Source organism: Macrotis lagotis, chromosome X, assembly GCF_037893015.1.
Source record: "Macrotis lagotis isolate mMagLag1 chromosome X, bilby.v1.9.chrom.fasta, whole genome shotgun sequence".
NCBI lineage: Eukaryota > Metazoa > Chordata > Mammalia > Peramelemorphia > Peramelidae > Macrotis > Macrotis lagotis.
Window position 1 is genome coordinate 471,007,106 of NC_133666.1, and position 15,834 is coordinate 471,022,939.

The following is a 15,834-nucleotide window of genomic DNA, read 5'->3' on the forward strand; positions in this document are numbered from 1 at the left end:
GCGGTCCTTGTTTGCAAGTTCTCTCCTCACTTTGAAATTAAACTTCTATTTGATTCCTGACCCTCCTGTCTCTAGCCGGCTCTGTTGGCTCGATTGATAGGAACTTGATCTTAAAGTTGCAAGTTAATTGTCCATTTCCAATTTCTCCTGGCCTATTTTGGACTAGAGATTAATTCAGTCCTCTGCATTCTTTATTTGATTCAGTGCCCCTGGTCTGCAAAATGATCTTAACTCATCTTGTGCTCTCAGGTGAGGATCACTCTCCCCAAACCCTGCAGCTGTTAATTATGTCTAGAGCACCTTGGCCTTCCTGCTCTGAGAAGTACGCGGTCTAACTATCCAGCTAAGTGATTGTGGGGCGCTTTGCGGTTTCCAAGGGAGCACGTCGTTTGCTGAGTGATGGCGGAGCTCCTGAGGACAAAAGACAAATTGGTGCAAATCCTCCAACAAGCATGAAATTCCAGAAAGGATTGCGATCCGGACCGAAGACCCACTGCATAGCCCGTCACGCTTCCCCCGACAGGAAAGCCCCGGGGCAGACTCCCGGAGGCCCAGAGGAGAGGGGGCTTGACCCGGTGAACAGTTTCCCGAATCTGCTCCACAACAAGCCTCTCGTTAATCAGTTTGTGTCTGCGATGCTCCAGAGAAGCAGAAACAACACTTCAGAATTGCTTGTTAAACGGGTGAACAAGTTAATCGATCAGTGAGGAAGTGCGCACCGGCAGCCCTGAGGAGCCACGCTTTCCCCCTCCCCTCCTTGTCCCGTGGCACCGTTACCTGCCCCCAGTCCCCGGTGTCCCCCACCTCCCCGGGTCAGGGCCGGGGCGGGCCGGGCGGGGCGTGGCCCGGCGGTCAGGGCCTTAAGAATGGGCAGGGGGTGCGTGTGAGGGTGGCTTGAGGCCAGTTGCGCCACCCGCCCACTCTCCCTCGGAGCTCCACCACAGAGGTCACCAGGCTATGGACGCCGCCAGGGACTATGCCGGAACCCTGATAAGGTGGGCTCGCGGTGCGGTCCCCCCAGCCCCCCGTTCTCCGCGGGCTGCCAGTCCAGGTCCAGGCAGGAGCCCCATCCGCGTCCCGGCAGAGCCCGGGCAGCCGCCCCTTCTGGTTAGGAGGACGCAGGGAGCCTGGAGGCTTTGACTCCTGCCCTGCTAGGCGTTGCGTGTCCTCTGCTGTTCTACCGGGCGGCCACCCTCCCATCCTCTGACCTCCCGGCCCAACCCGCCGCCTCAGGGTCTAGTCCAGGGGTGCCTGGCCGGGAGCGCCCGCACCCCACGCACCTGCTGCTGCCCCACACAGGGCTCCCCTGGAAAGCGTCGGGGCTTCTCGCCGGTCGCTGCGGCGCCTGGGTCTGCCTGCACGGTGGGTGGGGAGTAACCCATTAGTGGCTACTCTCAAGGTCAAGGGATCTGGGCGTTTGGAAGTGGCGGAGAAAGAAAATGAGGAAAGGGAGGTACATGTTCCAATTTAACCTGCTAGAGCTGCCGAGTGTCAGAAATTTAATAATGATAAAATGTTACTCTACGGCAAGGTATCTAAATCAGTGGCCACCTCTCCGTCTATTTTATTTTTATGTTCTGGCTTTGGAAATATTTGCGAAACTGCTGCCCAGAGTATTGCCTTTGTTTGAGAAAAGGTGGAGATTGGAGAAGAGGCTGAGACAGTGTCTCATCCCCTTGGAGTGGGGACTGGTAGGATAGTTGCCCCCTGGGACGGGAAAATGCCCTCCAGAGCTTCTTCAATGAAAATCATTACTCGTTGGAATTGGTGTTGGCTCTTGGTGTTCTGCATTAGAAGGCGGTAGGTCGTGATTTAGTTTTCCTGGTGGAAATTTTGTCAAATCGGAGGTGGAGGGAGGGGAAGAAAGCATGTCATGACAGAATGTTAAGACTTGGACTGGATCTCAGAATAGGGGCTTTGTTTCACAGACACACGGTTTCTAAAAGTAACAGAGAGCCTAAGAGACCGTCGGATTTAAATCTGGAAGGGAATTTTGACAATTATCTAGCCCAACCTTTCTCATTTTCTAGAGGAAGAAATGGAGGTCCTGACACTTTAATTATACATCCTACTTACCTAGGGATCTCCTCTGTCTCTGATAGATGGTTATCCAGTTTTTTCACATCTACAGTGAATAAGGGAGCGGATAGATTTCAGGTCCTGGAGTCAGGAAGATGTGAATTCAAATCCAACCTCTGACACCAGTCGCTTAATCCTGTGTGCCTCAGTTCCTTATCTGTAAATTGAGCTGGGGAAGGAAATAATAGCAAACCACTTCAGTATCTTTGCCAAGAAAATCCCAAATGGAGTTATGGAAAGTCAGAAATGACTCAACCACCAAAGGTGACATCCCTGAACACTGTCTCTCTTTTAGCTAATTCTAGGTAGCTAATGTAAAGGCCACCTAGTGTTCTTTTTAATGTTTCTTTAGGGTTTACTTATTTTGGATAAGTTGCTCTTCATCTGTTTTCTTGAAAGGTTTCAATGATCATATCTTGTCTATGACTGTCTTTGGAGGTAATATCTTTAAAAGGCATCCATGAAATCACATGAGGTTTCAGAATATACATTTAAAGTGGAGTTTCTCTGAAGTTGTCTTTTTTCCTGAATTGTCTCCTTCTTCCTCCTACTTCCATTTTTAGCACTCTGTCATTATTACTCTGTATATGTTTTGAAATGCATATATCTGTGCATATTTCACCCTTCCCAAGTGAAATATAAGTTCTATGAAGACAAGGAATGCTTCATTTTTGGCTTTCTATCCCCATTGTGAAATACTGTGTAATGTATTTATAGTTACTTAATAAATACCTATTGAATTCAATTACCTCATGAAGAAGTGAATTTCCATAACTGAATAACTTATAGCAGGAAATAAATGAAGACTTGGAGGATTGTAAGAGATATCATATGTGGGTCATTGAACTAAATTGCATCTGTAGTAGAATAGTTCAGGATAGTAGAATAAACCTTGGATTGAAAATTGCTTGTTTAGTAGATTTTCCTTTTGTGTTTGACTCTTCCCATTTGGGGTTTTCTTGGCAGAGATACTGGAATGGTTTGCCATTTCCTTCTCCAGCTCATTTTACAGATGATGAAACCAAGACAAAAGTGTTAAGTGACTTGCCCAGGATCAAAAACAACTAGTCTGGGGGCCTATTTGAATTCATGAAAATAAGTCTTCCTGACTTCAAGGCTGAATCTATTCTCTCTGCCACTAGGGACCCTAGAATGAGAATTAGGAGATATTAACTTTGCCAAATCTACCAGAACTATCACTACCTGAACGATAGGTCATGACTAAAAAGGGGTTTATGAAAACCAGAAAGATATCTTGACTTATACAGTCTTAAGAATAATCAGGCAACCTCCTTCAAGCCTTAGTAAAATCAATAACCCCTTTTACCTCTCTCCTACCATGATTCCCATTACTTCCTTTTCCCTTGGCTACTCTGATAGAGTCTGGGCTGCTGGAAACTCAACTCATGTCTTTCTAAGAGCTAAATAGTTTCTTTTTTTATTATTGTTTAGCTTCATCTGACTCTTTGAGACCTTGACAAAGATACTAGAGTGTTTTTCCATTTCCTTCCCTAATTCATTTTACAGATGAGAAACCTAAGACCAAAAGGGTTAAGTGACTTGCCCTAGATCACACAGCTGGTAAGTCTAAGACCAGATTTGAATTCAGGAATATGAGTTTTCCTGACTCCAGGCCCAGTTCTGTATTCACCCACTTAACTGTCCCTGAACAGGTTCCGGTTATAACTTTATCTCAAACTAGCTATATGACCCAGGAAAAGTTACTTTTCGCAGGGCTTCCATTTACTGGTGTGTAGAATTAGGCATGGGACTGTATGATCCCTAAATTCCCACCTAGATCTAACAGGCTGGACATAATCAGCTAGCATTTATTAATTACTACTATGCCTTGGGCAATATTACTAAGATACAACAAAAGGGCAAAAAACAAACCCTGTTCTCAAAGCAACTCACAGCAAGGAGACATCTTATAAAGAACTACAAACAAACAAGACACAAGATACATTAAGAGTAGTTTCAGAGGGAAGACATTAATATTAAGGAGGATGGAGAGTTTTCTTGCAGAAGGTAGGACTTAAGCTGAGATTTGAAGGAAGTCCAGGAAGGTAGAGTTGAGGAGGGAGAGTATTCCAGGCATGGAGAATAGCCAGTGAAAATAGTGTGAGCTGGGAGATGATAGAGTGGAATTTTTGAGGAACATAAAGAAGGCCATTATCCCTAGATCTCAAAGTTCATGGAGGGGAATAAGCTGTAAGGAGACTGCATGATTAGAGTCAGTTATAGCAGATATGTAGATTTAAAAATGTTTTTCTTTATTATTTATTTTTCAATATGTAGAGATAATTTTCAACATTCATTTCTGTAAAATTTTCTCTCTCCCATCCAAAGATAGCAAGTAATCTGATATAGATTATATATATACAATTGTGTTAAACATAATTCCATAATGGTCATGCCATGAAAGAAGAATCAGAACAAAAAAGGGAAAAAATCACAAGAAGAGAAAATCAAAAAACAAAATTAAAATGATGAAATTAGTATACTTTGATCTGCATTCAGATTCTATAGCTCTTTCTTTGGATGTGGATGGCATTTTCCATTGCAGACCTTTTAGAATTGTCTTTGATCATTGTATTGCTGAGAAGAGCTAAGTCTATCATAGTTGATCATCACACAATGTTCTCTTGGTTCTTCTCACTTTACTCAGCATCAGTTCATGTAAGTCTTTCCAGGTTTTTCCCTGAAATCTGCCTACTCATTTTTCTTACAAAATATTAATATTCCATTATATTCATGTGCCACAATTTGCTCAGCCATTCCACATTTATTGGGCATCCCCTCAATTTCCAATCCTTTGGCTTCATAAGAACTGCTACACATGGGTCTTTTTCACTTTTTTTGTTCTCTTTGGGATACAGTATTAATAGTGGCATTGCTGGATAAAGGCTATTCATAGTTTTATTGCCATTTGGGCATAGTTATGTAGGATTTTAAGAACCAAAAGTAAGATATAGTTTTGATCCTGGAGGGAATAGAAAGTAAGTGGAGTTTTTTAAGTGTGTGTGTGTGTGTGTGTGTGTGTGTTAAGAGGTTTACATGGTCAGAACTATAGGAAGATTAATTTGTCATCTGAGTGGAGGAAGGACTGGAATAGAGAGACACTTGTGTCAGGGAGACCAACCTGCTGACTATTGCATTATTTTAAATATAATATTTTATTTTTCTTCATTTACATGTTAAAACATTTTTTAAGATTAAAAAGAATTGTGAGTTCCAAATTCTGACCCTCTTTCCTTTCCTCTCCTCCCCCCAACCTGAGATAACAAGTAATCCAATATAAGTTATGCATATCCAATCATACTGTAATAAACCAGGCATTAAGTGATGAGAACTTGCAACATCCTGTTGTGTAGTTGTGTCATAGGAGAGAAGGGGACATATGTGAATGATGCTTTTGTTGTTGTTGTTGTTGTTCAATCATTTTGTCATATCCAAATATATGACCCCATTTGATGTTTTCTTGGCAAAGATACTAGAATGATTTGCCATTTTCCTCTTTGGCTCAATTTTTACAGAAGAGTAAATAGAGATAAACAGGGCCATACAGGCAGTATATGCATCAAATTTGAACTCAGGAAGACTCACCTTCCTGACTCCAGGTCTGGCATTCTATCCACTGCACCAATTAGCTCCCCCTGTTTGAGATGCTACTAAGGTACAAATGACAAACCTATTAATCCTGTGATAACTACAAGTAAACACATTATTGATTGGTGAATCCAAATCTAGAAATGATTAATTCCCAAATCAGTAAAAACTCAATAAACATTTATTAAGAATCTATTATGAGTTGGGCACTGTACTAAGTATTGGGAATACGAAAACATACTAAAAAGAAAAGTAGTTCCTGCCCTCAGAGCTTATAATCTAATGGGGAAGACTAAACACAAAAGAAAACTTGAAAGGGGGGAGGGAAGGAGAAGGCACTCAGTTTGGGAACATGGACAAAAAGTCAAAGAAATTGAAAATGGACCCAGCTCAATGAGAAATGAGCAGATGTTTGTCCTGTCTCACTTCCTTAAATGGACATTTAGAAATACATGACTCTAACATCCAATTAGAGGAGCAAAGGTTTCAGATGAGGTGTGATTACCAAGCTTCATTGAACCTTGCAAGAGAATGAGTTTAGCTATGGGAACTCAGGAGGTAGAGTACTTTATCCATGGTGTTGCATAAAGCAACCCTTTCTCTATGTTAAAGATTGTGTTTTATTTGCAAATAAAAGATATGGACTGAATATTCAGTACTCAAGAGACAACATGACATAGTGGAAAGATTTCTTTCCTTGCAAATCACCAGTTGGAGGTTCAAGGAGTTGTTTTAGAAACTTGGAGATTCAATTACTAGACCAGGGTTACCCAGCTGTAAGATTCAAAGGCAGAATTTAATTTGTCTTACATATTTCAAAGTCCAGCATTTTATACACTGCCCCACATTGTTTCATGAGCACATTGAAGACTCTAGTGTCCACAGTATTTGCCTCACAGAGTTGCTATGAATATATAAATGTAGACTATACGTACTTCACCAACTAGTTACTTAATTGTCAAAAAAAAAAGTTTTAGGACCAAAGGATTTCAAAACAATCTTTTACATAGGAATTATGGAATTCATGTTGCATCAAGTAATACTGGCTTTCATATTTCAATTCAATGCATATTTATTAAGCACCTATTGCATGCAAAGCACTCTACAAGGCTCTGAAGATACAGAGCTTCTGCCTTCAAGAAGCTATAAAGTCTATTGAACAAGAACTATCAGAGTTCTTGTAGCAAACTTAAGGAATGGAGGGAGATAATGAATGCCCTCTGGATTTCCCAGTCAAGATTCATGTTTCCACTGGCCATCCTAAAGAATGGACATTCTGTATTTAAGAAGATATATATTTAAAAGTTACATATTTATAATACATGCTGATTCTTTATATGTGGAATATATACAAGGAGCTATGACATGAAATTGTAATGTAAGTTGAAGACTAAAGCTTAAGAAAATAGTTAGTCTCTAAGTTAAGTGGTGCCTGATAGTGAAGGATAAGAAATATGCTGTATATTAGTTTGACTTGATTAAATAAGTCTTGTTACAGAAAAGATTAAGGAAGTTTCTGAAATTCCAAGAAGGCTTATGTATCTCTGCTGAGCTTGGTACACCCAAGGAATGAGTTAATATCAGTTTATTACAGCCAAATTCTAGCTATGATTACCTGAAAACTACTTTCCCCAAGCTGCATCTGGAAGCAAACAATTTCCTGATGATTTCTTAGAAGAGGAGACAAAGCAATCATTTTTATAGATGGAAATGGCAAAGATAAAGATCAATTATGTATAACTGCAGTGGTAAGTTTAATTTGACTATGTTTCCAATATGGTATCCTAGATAGTCACTTTATCAATTATCAGAATTTCAATCATTTATCTTAAAATTTGCTTAATAAGCAAATCTTTTAATTTTTACAACATTTGTGTATATTAATGTATAACATGTATGCATATTTTACTTAAGGATATACATTTTATGTATGTATATATACACTTATGTTTACATTTATATGGTGGTTGTCCTTTGCTCTCATAGAGGACCAAAATGATATCACTATGTTTTGATCAGACCAAAAAAGTTTGATGTGTTCTACCACAGGTCAGGACAAATAGGCCATATGAACATTTGGGGTGGAGTCTCTACATTTGCATATCTTGAATTACTTTTGATCTACTATGTTCTGCTTTGCTCATAGAGCACAGCACATTCTTTGATGAGGGCACATCTTACTGAGCAACCTTGTGCCAATATCTCCCATGTCTCACTATCAGTTCCAAAGTTCTTAAGACAGCTTTGACAGTGTCCTTTTTTCTGTTTACTTCCATAATTCAGTAGTGCTTTTTTCTGATTACCATGTAATCACTTGCCCTGTGTGAGTTCTCCATGAGATAGTCTTTTTGGCACTCTTATGTTTGGCAATTGAACATGAGCAATCTATTGGAGTTGCGCTTTCTGCAATAGAGTTTGAGTGCTTGGTAGTTTCTTTCGAGAAAGGACCCCAGTGTCTGATGAGGTGAGGTGATCTTCAGAATCTTCTTAAGACAATTCAAATGGAAACAATTCAGTTTCCTGGCATGGTACTGGTAGACTGGACAAGTTTCACAGGCTTACAACAATGAAGTCAGTACAACAGCTTTATAGATCTTTAGTTTGGTAGTCAGGCTAATACCTCTTTTCTCCCACACTTTCTTTTGGGTGCTTCCCAAACACTGAGCTAACTCTGGTAATGCTTGTGTCAAATTCATTATCAATGTGTACTTCCTTGGGAAGTATATAAGTGAACTTGTCCACAGTACTCAAAACTTCTCCATTTGCTATAATTGATGGTTGTACATATGGATGGTGTGGTGATGGCTGATGGAGTACCTGTGTTTTCTTGGTATTAATTGTTAGCACAAGAATCAGAGAACTGATCCATACTTTCTTGTTTCTTAGCTTCTGAGGCTGCACTGAGAGCACCGTCATCTGCAAACATATATATATATATATATATATATATATATATAATACATAGAGTAAATACTAGGTAATTTTAGTTGAGGGAAGTACTAGTGAATAGAAGCAGGGGAGTGGGGATCAGGAAAAGCCTTCCATCAGAGGTGGTGATTGGGCTAGACACTGAAGAAAGGTAAGGATTCTAAGAACCAGAGGTGAGGAGGGAATATGTGCCAGGTGTGAAGGAAAAGCCTGTGCCAAGCCACAAACACAGGAAATGGAATAAAACGTAGGCCAGTTTGGCAAAGTAAAAGAATACATAGAGTACAGTAGAGTGTAATAGGTCTGGAAAGATAAACTGGACCCAAGGTACAGGTCTTTAAACACCAAAGCAAACAGCTTGTCTTCAATTCTGATGGCAATAGAGAGCCACTGGAGTTTACTGGGGAGAGTGTGATACAGTCATATGTGTGTATTAATAATGTCATTTTGCCAGCTATGTTCAAAGGATGGATTGAGAGGTAGAACAAGCAATAAAGAAATTATTTTGTTAAGTCCAAGTTAGAATTGATTGATGGAGCTAAGTAGTTGATGGGGCCATGTGAGGAGAGAGAGAGAGAGGGAGAGAGAGAGAGAGAGAGAGAGAGAGAGAGAGAGAGAGAGAGAGAGAGAGAGAGAGAGAGAGAATGAATTATGGAGTTTGAACTGATAAAACTTTGCAACTGATTTGGATATATAGTTGCTAAGTAATGACTGGAAGTATGGTAGTTCCCTTGACAGAAACAGGAAAATTCAGAAGAAAGATGAGTTTTACGGGAAAGATAATGAATTGTGATTGGGATATGTTGAGTTTGAAATGGTTATTTCCATTTTTTTTCAGTTCAAAATATCCAATAAGCTATTGATGATACAGGATTAGAGAAGAGGAGCTAGGAACTAGGGGACTTAATATAGGGATTTGGAAGGTATCTATGTAACAGGTAATTGAACTTGTGGGAGCTGATGAGATCATCCAAAGAGTGTAGCCTGAGAAGAAAAGCCAGTGACAGAATAATACCTTGGAGTAAATCTGCAAATAAGGGACAGGGTAAGAATGAGGATCCTCAGTTGAGTCAGAGTGGCCAGATAGGTAGAGAAACCAAGAGAAAACATTATCTCAAAAATCCAGGGAAAAGAGAAATGTTAAGGGGGAGATGTAAAATGCTACAGAGCTCAAAAAGAATGAAGATTATGAAAAAAGTCATAAAATTGAAAATTCCTTATTCTGGAGTTTAAGACCTTCAAGAACTCGACTCCATTTTATGCTTCAATGGAACTATTCCCTTTTCCTAGAAGGCATACTTTTTTCAAGTCCTCTGAAACTCTTCTCTTTCAAAAATCAAATCTTTCTCTCCCTCCCTTCCTCCCTTCCTCCCTTCCTCCCTTCCTCCCTTCCTCCCTTCCTCCCTTCCTCCCTTCCTCCCTTTCTCCCTTTCTCCCTTTCTCCCTTTCTCCCTTTCTCCCTTTCTCTCTTTCTCTCTTTCTCTCTTTCTCTCTTTCACTCTTTCTTTCTTTCTTTCTTTCTTTCTTTCTTTCTTTCTTTCTTTCTTTCTTTCTTTCTTTTTGCAAGGCAATGGGGTTAAGTGACTTGCCCACGGGCACATAGCTAGATAATTATTAAATGTCTGAGGTTGGATTTGAACTCAGGTCCTCCTGACTCCAGGATCGGTGCTCTATACACTGTGCCACCTAGCTGTCCCCCACCCCATTCTTTCTCTGTTCATTTCCTGATTCCTTCAGTTGTTTGAGCTTACAATTTTCAAAATTGTCTTTTATTTATCTCTGTACTTATTGTGTCTACCTCCTCCATTAGAATGTAATCTACCTAAGAGTAGGCACACTGTTTCATTTAAATGTTATATCTTTCCCAGCATCTAACAGAGTTCCCTCTCTAAAACAGGGTTTAATAAATGTTTATTGGACCATACTAATACATGAATAAATCAACTGGGAAAGATTACAGGTTTAGATAAGATAACCTTAGAGAACTAACATGCTAATTGAAGGATAACCTAGATAATGACAATACACAGTATTCTGTGCTAAGTGCATTAGATAGGTACAAAACTCATTAAGATGGGAGGGGGACTATTTCTGAGAAGAAATAAGAAGCCTTCATGGAAATTGTATTTGAGTTTAAAGTTGAACAACTGACACAAGTGAGTTTGATTTCAGCTGGCAAATGAAACATGGGCCAGTGTGAGCAAGGACAAAGTGACAGAAGAGCCCAGGACTTGATCAGGGGAGAGAGAGTATCTTCATTTGCCTGGAAAGCAGAGGGTGTGAAAGGGAGTAGTAGGAAATAATACTGAAAAGCGAGATTGTGAAAGAGCCCAAATGCCAGGCAGAAGAGTTTGAACTTTATCCTGGAGACTATAGGGAGCCACTTGAGATTTTTTAAGAATCAGAATGATATGGCCATATCTAGAAATAAATATCAATCGGTTTAGCACTTGGATGAAGAGTGTAATTGAGATGAGAAAGAGACAAAAAGCCTATTAGGCTGTTTTCATATTCTGTTTAGAGGATAAATAATATCTCTACTAGGTAGTTGCAGTGAGACTAGAGAAGAGGGTCAGACAGAATAGGACTCAAGACTGGGTCTGCAGTTTCATTTCTACAGAAAATTTCATTCACCATTAGGAGTTGGCACCTTCTTTCCAACTTCTAGTCTTAGGGAACTGCCTAGAACACAGAGAGATTAATTAACTTGGTCAAGGTCACACAGAGAAGATGAGTAAGATGCAAGAAAAATATTTTTATAAGGAATAATGAAAGCTCACATCTACATATCTCTTTAAGGCTTATGAACTACTTCTTTCTCAACACATTAAACCCATTTTCTAGATTAGGAAATTAAAGCCTGAAGAAGAAAATGTATATCCACTGTCTCACAGATTTTAAGTGTCAGAGCTGGAATTTTAACTCAGGTCTCCTAAGTTATTACTATTGTACTATACTTCTCCAGGCTAAAGAAAATGATGGAGAGGGCAAATTCCTAGTCCAGAACTGAAAGTAAACAACATCAAAGTAAACAGCAAAATCACCCATTGAAAACAAAAGAAACAAGCATTTATTAATCACCTACAATGTATCAAGTGCTTTGTGCTGCTGTGCTTTTCAACAGCCCTGAGAGATAGGCACTATTATTTTCCCAATTTTATAATTGAGCAATTATACAGAGGCTGAGTGATTTGTCCAGGATCACTCAGTGAGTGTCTGAAGTTGAATTCCTGATTTCAGGCCCAATGTTCTATGCACTATGCCACCTAGCTATCCCAAAGTGTGAAGACATTGGCATGTTAGAAACATGTCCCAGCAGCATTATTCATTCAACTCTGTAAAACTACTTAGCAAGGAAGTAATTATAATGAAAATGGGAGTAATGCTAACTTCTGAAATTTCCTGAGGTATTGATATTTTCTTCATGAAAATAGTTAGAATATGAATAATAAATTTACATTCAACTCTACAGATTGATCTGCCTCACCCCATGAGTCATATCTTGACATTTGATCAACTCTTCAAAGCAGTGGTAAGGGGAAAAATAGTCAGAATTCCCTTACTCTTAAAGATGAAACAGAGATGGAAGCTCCTAAATAAATTTTCAGAGGTAATTGTCTCTGTTAGGTATATGAGAATTCAGTTATAATAGGTATTAAAGTATGGAAAGTACCTAAATTAATAGCATCCACTTAAACAACTAAATCATTAGCTGCTTGAAGGGGGAATGTAGATTTTTGGTGCTTCTTTGTAGATGATTAAGGTTGTTTCCTCTTTTGTTCATTGTACCTAGCAAGTGCTCAAAATTGGTTGATCAAAGCTTTTGTCAAACCTACTATCAGTATCATCAATACTTAATTTTTATGCCTAATTTAAGCCTGATTTAATCTAATTTAACAATGTCTGATCTTCCAATACTTTACTAGGCTAGAGTAGAAATTTCTTTTTAGTCATTTTCAATAGTTTATCATTTCTGTTTAGAACGATTCTTAGTTACCCATCTGTAAAAGTAATGTGATCAAGAACCACATAAACTAGTCCCATTAAAAAGAAAAGATGAAATTATTAAACAATAAGTAGCCATTATTGATACTATTTTGTTAAATATTTAAGACTAGAAGCAGTATTATACCAGATCACTATTTTTAAAATGTGTCATCACATATGAACCATAAAGTATTTCTGCAGAAATGTTAAAATGTTCCTTTATTTTGTTTCAAATCTATCACTCTGAAGTCTTATTGGGTCTCTCCAAAGTCAACTGTGGGAAAGTGCTGTACTTTAACACCTGACAGTGGTTGAACACATCTATAATACCTACTAATGAGAAGACTGAGACTGATGGATCTCTTGAGCTTGGGGGTTCTAAGCTGAAGTGAGCTATGCTGATTGGTGTTCACACTTAATTCAGCATTGCAATAGGGGATTGCCAAATTGCCCAGGGAGAGGTGAGTTAGGTTGGAAAACAACTTCTTGTCTTAAAGAACTGCCCAGAACAATGCTTTTCAGAATGGGGCTAGCCTCTAGGTGGACCCCACACTTCATATCTGGGTAATAAAGGGAGATCTAGTCAAGATTGGATTAGATGAGTTTCATGATTTTATGATTACAGATGCAATCAGATTGTCATAAAAATGATTCCTAAAATGTTGTGATAACATCATTTCTTCATTAAGTAGACTTATTAGTAAGTTTCTTGATTATTTTTCCGAAATTAGTAGGCTACTATTCTCTCCAGTTGGAGACAGATAAAACAAATAGGAATATGATTACTATTTAGTTCCTGAACCTTTACCCTTATCATTCAAAGTCATTTTGTGTCCTCACAATTACACAATTATGATGTCATATACTACTGAAATGAATGCACCAAAGAATGTGCTATACTCAACAGTGTGTGGTTATTGTTTAAGACAGTAATTGAGTGGATAACATGAATTATCCATTTATAAGATCTTTCATTTAGAATAATAACCTTGGTTTACTAAATCATAGTGTTTGGAATTTAACTACAAGAATAGGAGATACTGCAGAAAGTATTGGCAAATAGAACTACTAAAAGATAAAAAAAAATTTCCCCTGGATATCCAGGGGACCATTAGTGGGGATGTCATCTCTTCCTTTGGTAAAGTATGCAACAGAACACATGATGCTTTCAAAGTTCACTAGATGGTTTGCTACTTGAGGTCAGTGTCCATGCTTTTGTATTCCTGAAAACATCTAGCACTGTGTCTTGCACTAAAGTTCTGTACAAATTAGACCCTTCTCATACAACCCTCTCTCTTCCCATACACTACAATTCAATCCTATTGGCCTACATACCATTCTGTACACGCAAGTTCCGTCTCCTTTCTCTATCCCTTTCCATGGACTGTCTAGAATTCACTTCCTCTCTGACTCTCAGAATTCCTGGTTTCCTTCGGGTCAAGCACCACCTTCTGTATGAACCCTTTCCAGATTTCACTACCCCCCCCCCCCAGCTAATGATAACTTCTCACTCAAAATTCCCCTTTATTCATTTTGTACATATTATGTATATATGTAGACTTGTATATGCCATCTGCTCTTTAGAATGTAAGCTTCTTGAGGTCAAAGATTTGTTTTACTTTTGTCATTATATCCCTAATAGTAAGTGGTACCTGGTACTTAGTTAGTAGGCGCTTAATCAGTAGGTGCTTCTTTTTGATAAATTGATGGTAGATCCCAAATATTTGAGTAATATGAGAAGTATGATGCTAGAAAACTAGCTACTATCTCTTTAAATTGAGGTTGGACATCCCAACTCCTTCACAGATTACCTTCTAAACCCACACAGTACTTGAGGCATAGAAAGATTTATATTGGTTTAGCATGAATACCTTATCTAACCCCATTATCAATTACGATATATGATGAATGTGAAACCAAGGTTCTTCCTGTTTGCTCAGTATTACACTAGTGACCTAACCTAGTTTCTCTCCTTGTGGCTTTCTTTTTCTTGTTAGAGGTAGAAAACATTTCTTGTTCTCTTTCCCAAATAATAATTACCCTGGATAAGAATAAGCACAATGTTTAGCATATGGAAACTGGATTTGTTGAGCAAGAGTTGTTGCCAAAGAAATTCTTATGTTCTTGAAAAAAATAAAACCTGGGGACACCTAGGTGGTACAGTAGATAGAGCATCAGCCTTGGAATCAGGAGGACTGAGTTCAAATCCAGCCTCAGACACTTAATTAACTAGCTGTTGGGCAGGTCACTTAATATCATTGCCTTGCAAAAATCAAAGTAAACAAACAAAAAAACCTAAAAAACAAACAAACCATAAAACGTGGTCAATTAAAGCTGGAAAGAGTAAAATTATGTTCTTGGAGATTGAGGGAGGAAGATCAGTTGATTAAATCATTTTGTCTGCATATAGATAGTATGAGATCGATGAACTCATTTTTGCCTTTTGAAAGAATATTACAAACTTGGTAGCCATAACTACACAAACACTCAAGGTAGTTAACTAAGTAAAACATAGTTAAGAGAAAAATCAAGAAGGAAACAGACTGTTCTAGGAAAACCAAGTAGAATAATAGATCAGGTTTCTCAGAACTCCACTGGAAATCTGGAAACAAGTAAAAAAGTAAGTTCTCAACATTGAGGAAAACTATCACAAAGCCAGTCCATTATACATATTCCTAGAAGAACTGAGCTCCTCCTTCAAATTAGTGACTTAAAATTCTGTGTAAATAAAGCAGTCGATTATGACCAAGAAATATATACTTTCAAAGACAGGAAGAAATTCAAGAATTATAACAAGAATGGGTATCTGTGGCCATTTTTTAATGGAGGCTAGAATCTCCATAGGACAGAGGCTATTAACCTTTTTTGTGTCATGGTCCTTCAGGAGTCTGGTGAAGCCTAGAGAATCCTCACAAAATTGAACTTTTTAACTATAATGAAAGGAAATGCTTCAGTGTTGTTAGAGATTAGTGAAAATAAATATATTTTCCTCATCAAAGTTCAATGATCCTCTGAAATCAATCAACAGATCCCACACAGATCCTATAGCAAGCCTTAGGCCTATTCCTTCTGTGCCCACTAAACACAATAATGTAATTATCTTCAACTAAATTATGAACTCTTTAAAAGCAGAGACAGTCATGTCTTATATTATTATTTTGATGTTTTCTACAGAACCCGAAATAAGATTTGACATATAGTTTAGTAATTGACATTGATTAATAATAATAA

The 15,834-nt window shown here is 38.5% G+C and overlaps 1 protein-coding gene across 4 annotated transcripts in view; it reads left to right on the top strand.

The window, feature by feature from the left end:
• The first annotated feature begins 864 nt into the window (after nt 1-864).
• CIDEA (cell death inducing DFFA like effector a) overlaps nt 865-15,834 on the top strand; it is a 43,645-nt gene continuing 28,675 nt past the window's right edge. Inside the window, exon 1 of one of the 4 annotated variants that reach the window (XM_074199457.1) lies at nt 865-995. In XM_074199457.1, the coding sequence (XP_074055558.1) occupies nt 958-995 (38 nt within the window). In that variant the 5' untranslated portion in view covers nt 865-957. Of the gene's footprint in view, nt 996-1,402; nt 1,801-13,540; nt 13,803-15,834 lie in introns of those variants that run through there. The other 3 variants (XM_074199459.1, XM_074199456.1, XM_074199458.1) reach the window with 3 other exon arrangements.